The 5295-nt window shown below is 34.2% G+C and overlaps 1 protein-coding gene across 1 annotated transcript; it reads right to left on the bottom strand.

Moving 5' to 3' along the window:
* Positions 1 to 4332: 4332 nt before the first annotated feature.
* LOC142230202 (uncharacterized) lies at positions 4333 to 4985 on the bottom strand. Its single transcript, XM_075300843.1, has 2 exons — positions 4853 to 4985; positions 4333 to 4797 (listed from the first exon to the last, which is right to left on the bottom strand). Exons 1-2 carry the CDS (start codon positions 4919 to 4921, stop codon positions 4519 to 4521), a joined length of 348 nt encoding a protein of 115 aa, XP_075156958.1. The 5' UTR covers positions 4922 to 4985; the 3' UTR covers positions 4333 to 4518.
* Positions 4986 to 5295: the final 310 nt, after the last annotated feature.

Here is a 5295-nt window from a genome sequence, read left to right as displayed (position 1 = left end):
AAAGTAAAATTTGGGGATCTGTTTATATGGGGGCTATATATAAATATCGGCCGATTTGGAGCATGATTGTTAGAGGGCACATTCGTACGTCACGTACCACACTTCAGCCGGATCGGTTGAAAGTTGCTCCTCCAAGGAGAAACGGAGGTCAAATCTGTAGGCCGGTTTATATGGCGGCTATATCTACACGCAGAGAAGAAACATGATTGTCACAATCATATTCGAAGAGCAAAATAATATGATAGGAGCTATTTTTGCGGCGACCATGTAACATTTTAACCTGCAACCATGTTGGCTCAGTGAACATGGTTCTAAGAAAAATGTAATTGTCCTCATCTAAAATGTTATTATATTGATAAAAAGAATTTTGTTTGAATGAAAAGACAATGGTCACGATTTAAAATGTTATGGTATTCATTAAAAATGTTTTTCTTCTAGTTAAAAGAACATGGTCACAACCTAAAATGTTTTGATCTTTATGAAAAAACTTTTTTCATCGTCGAAAAAAGGACGCCACTTGAGAAAAGAAAACACAAAATTAACTTTATTTGTTTGTTTTTATTTATTTTTAAATTAATTCATTGTTTATTTGTATTTATAATGCCGTTCAAGCAAACATCATATATTTTTACACACTCTATTTTATTTCAATTTCAACAATAAGTAATTATTCCATATTTACATCGTGCCCATCAAATGTACAAACGCAGGCATCATCTAACTGCAAATAAAAATAAATGATCCATATAGCAAAATGCAGAGCAAAAAACAGGTACATTTTTCAATTACACTTTCCTTTTTTGTGTTCACATAAAACCACGTGCCACTTCTGAATAAATAAATTAACACAAAACACAGTAAATCCGTATTCTCCGTCCATTCCAAGAAACAATCAACACACGACTGACGCGCAAAATGAAAATCGTGTGTACCTGCTCAATGTTTTTATAAAATTCTGTTCGCTGCAAACAAGTTAAAAAATTAAATGGTCACGAAAAAAATGTAAATGGTCTTTATGGCCATGTAATGGTTCTAGACATGTCTATACTTAACCTATAAAAATACTTTTTTCCCTGTAAAAAAGTAAAAAAAAATTGAATGGTCAGGTACATGATTTTCCCGACCTTGTAATGTTCTCAAATTCTATCATTTAAATGATAGAACATGTTTGCGGTATTTGAGAACTATTCAAATGCTTATTGCCACCATAAATTTTTCTCCGCTCGAAAACTATTTTTACAAAGACAAAATACATGGTTTTCGCGGCAATTACATGCTTTAGCTAAGCATTAAATGGATGCGGCAACCATGTCCAAACATGGTTTTTCTGTGCGTGTAATAGTGTACGACAATACCATCCGATCTACATTAAAAAGTTTGAAGTCCATACGTTTTTTTATACCCTGTGCCACACTGTGGAACAGGGTATTATAAGTTAGTGCATATGTTTGCAACACCCAGAAGGAGACGAGATAGGCACATGGTGTCTATGGCAAAAATGCTCAGGGTGGGCTGCTGAGTCGATATAACCATGTCCGTCTGTCCGTCTGTCCGTGAACACATTTTTGTAATCAAAGTCTAGGTCGCAGTTTTAGTCCAATCAACTTCAAATTTGGCACAAGTATGTGTTTTGGCTCAGAATAGAACCGTATTGATTTTGGAAGAAATCGGTTCAGATTTAGATATAGCTCCCATATATATATTTCGCCCGATATGGACTTATATGGCCCCAGAAGCCAGAGTTTTACCCCAATTTGCTTAAAATTTTCCACAAGAAGAACAATTAGTACTATAGTCAAGTGTGCTAAATTTTATTGAAATCGGTTCAGATTTAGATATAGCTCCCATATATATCTTTCGCCCGATATGGATTAATACGGTCCCAGAAGACAGAGTTTTACCCCAATTTGGTTGAAATTTGGTTGCACTAGGAGTACAATTAGTAGTTTAGTCAAGTGTTCCAAATTTTATTGAAATCGGTTCAGATTTAGATATAGCTCCCATATATACCGTTCTCCCGAATTACACTCATATGACCACAGTTGCCAACCTTTTCCTCCGATTTAATTGAATTAATTTTGCACAGGGAGTAGAATTAGCATTGTAGCTATGCGTGCGAAACTTGGTTGAAATCGGTTCAGATTTAGATATAGCTCCCATATATATCGTTCGCCCGTTTTACACTCATATGACCACAGTGGCCAATTTTTTGATCCGATTTAGTTGAAATTTTGCACAGTGAGTAGAATTAACATTGTAGCTAAATTTGGTTGAAATCGGTTCAGATTTAGACATATCTCCCATATATAGCTTTCGCCCGATTTACACTCATATGACCAGAGAAGCCTATTTTTAACTCCGATTTAGTTGAAATTTTGCACAGGGAGTAGAATTAGCATTGTAGCTATGCGTGCCAAATTTGGTTGAAATCGGTTCAAATTTAGATATAGCTCCCATATGTATGTTTTGCTGATTTCGACAAAAATGGTCAAAATACCAACATTTTCCTTGTAAAATCGCCACTGCTTAGTCGAAAAGTTGTAAAAATAACTCTAATTTTCCTAAACTTCTTATACATATATATCGAGCGATAAATCATAAATAAACTTTTGCGAAGTTTACTTAAAATTGCTTCAGATTTAAATGTTTCCCATATTTTTTTACTAACCTTATATTCCACCCTAGTGCATTAGCCGACTTAAATTTTGAGTCTATAGATTTTGTAGAAGTCTATCAAATTCTGTCCAGATCGAGTGATATTTAAATGTATGTATTTGGGACAAACCTTTATGTATAGTCCCCAACACATTTGACGGATGTGATATGGTATCGAAAATTTAGATCTACAAAGTGGTGCAGGGTATAATATAGTCGGCCCTGTCGACTTCTTTTTTTTTCGAAGTTAGCGTAATTGCAACAGTTGGACGGACAGCCAGACGGAGGAATATCACTAGATCGACGCAATCTTCTATAGTTTCACTTAAACATGCAAAATATCATCCTCATCATCAGATTTCAGTACATATTTAAATATAGCTCGCATATATGTGTATCGCCTAAGATTCCAAAAATTCCAAAGTTTATTTATGTATATGCAATTATATGCAGCCCTTACATAAATATATTGTCCGATGTTCACAAATTTGGCTATATAAACCACGATTTCTGTTTTTTTTTTATACACTGAACCATATAGGTAATAATAATAACTTTGATATGCCAAAAAATGTGTCTACCCGAAATATTGAGTTTGGACCCCATAAAATATATGCCGACAGACTCGAAATCACCTTCTGGGTCGATTTAGCCCTTGGTGTCCGTCCATCTGTCCATATATTTGTTGTTCGCAGGATCCCGGTCGAAATCAATAATTAATAATTAAGGACGAAAGCTATAGTATTTGGAAAACACAGTTAAACTGTAGATATAGCTCCCATATATATTTATCCCTCAATTTCGACAAATGGGGTCACATTGCTCGTCTTTTCTAAACGATGGTCGTTAGATTTGGCACAAAGTGATCTAATTCGCCACCCTTCAAAATCTAATCGAGATCGGTTCAGAATTAGATATACCTCCCGATTATTCTCAAATTTGGCCATAAAACATTTATTTTTTTTAACCGACATTACTCAAAGTTGGCAAAATCCAATCTTCTATTGTACTAACTATACCTGCAAAGAATTTTCCAGCAGATCGGTTCAGATTTAGGTATAGCCCCCAATTTTCCCTAATTTGGCCACAATATTTTTATTGATTAACCAATGTTACAAAAATTTTAAATTTATAAATTTGCAATCAAAGTCTAGGTCGCTATTTCAGTCCAATCGATTTCAAATTTGGCACAAGTATGTGTTTTAGGTCAGAATATAACCCTATTGATTTTGGAAGAAATCGGTTCCGTTTTAAATATAGCTCCCATATATATCTTTCGCCTGATATCCACTTATATGGCCCCAGAGTATTAGCCTGATAGGCTTTAATTTTTTCAGAAGGGTTACAATTGATAGTGGCGTAATGTATGCGAAAATTGGTTGAAATCGGTTCAGATTTAGGTATAGCTCCCATATACATCGTTCGCGCTATTTAGATTCATATGACGGAGACCAAAATTTCACTTCGAATGTTTTGAAATTTTGCACAGAGAGTACAATTTATATTTTAGCAAAGTGTGCCCAATTTTGTCAAACCCGACTTAGATTGATTTGGGCAATTATGGCCAAAATACCCATATTTTCCTTGTAAAGTCGCCTCTGCGAAGTCGAAAACTTGTAAAAATGACTCAAATTTACTTACACTTCTAATATATATCATAAATGCACTTTTGAGAAATTGGGTAAAAATGGCTTTAGTTTTAAATATTTCCCATATTTTGTTACTAACATTGGTTCCTCCCCAGGCCGTTAACCGGCTTAAATTTAAAGACTATAGATTTTGTAGAAATTTTGTCCAAATCGCGTCGGATTTAAATATGCATATGTACATGGGAATATATAACTTTATAGTCGGCCCCTTGTTTCAATTGGTGTTATTCTCTGTATCTTGCCTGTCATCCCTTTTAGTCCATTCATCGTAGTATCGGTCATAGTAACTGAAACTATGCGAGTCACTGGAAAAACTTTCATTTGGAGTTGAAAAATTCAATGGTGGCAGAAATTCACTCAATTCCAATTCAGAAGAAAAACTTTGATTGGGCGTGGAAATATTAGATGGAGATCCAATTCCATTTCTAGACGAGAATGGGCAACCACTTCGATTTCTTAATGATGATAAAGGCTCTACGTTGGTCATTGTATTCTGAAAGAATCGAAACGCATTAGAATGTTATGCAACTGGGTTTAATTAGGCTTACATAGCTCTGAAAATCCTCGTGATCAAGTCCACATATAGAACATGATGTTTCCTCCTTATCCATATCCATTTTTAAAACCTTATGTTCAGTTTAATTGGTTTTCTCAAAATTAATTAAATATTTTTGTTTTTCTTTGACAACTACATACATACATATGTCATAGCATATGCATAGAATAAAATTAAAAATATGCCAATAGTATGGGTATTGATTCAATATTGTAATATTGGAAGAAACTCGATGGCTAGAAGTGGCGAAGACTGACTATTCAGGAGTTACACCATCTACTGTTCCGTTGTTAATAATGGTCAACATAATGCTGTCTTTGGTGGCTATATGAAGTATGTTCCAAAAATAGAGAATTTTTATGAAAACTTTACGATAAAATAATAATGATTTCGCAAATTATTTGTAAAAAAAAATCCCAAAAACTATACCCCAAA

The sequence above is a fragment of the Haematobia irritans genome, chromosome 3 (assembly GCF_050003625.1).
Source record: "Haematobia irritans isolate KBUSLIRL chromosome 3, ASM5000362v1, whole genome shotgun sequence".
In the NCBI taxonomy this organism is placed as follows: Eukaryota; Metazoa; Arthropoda; class Insecta; order Diptera; family Muscidae; genus Haematobia; species Haematobia irritans.
This window is presented reverse-complemented; position numbering and strand designations above follow the sequence as displayed.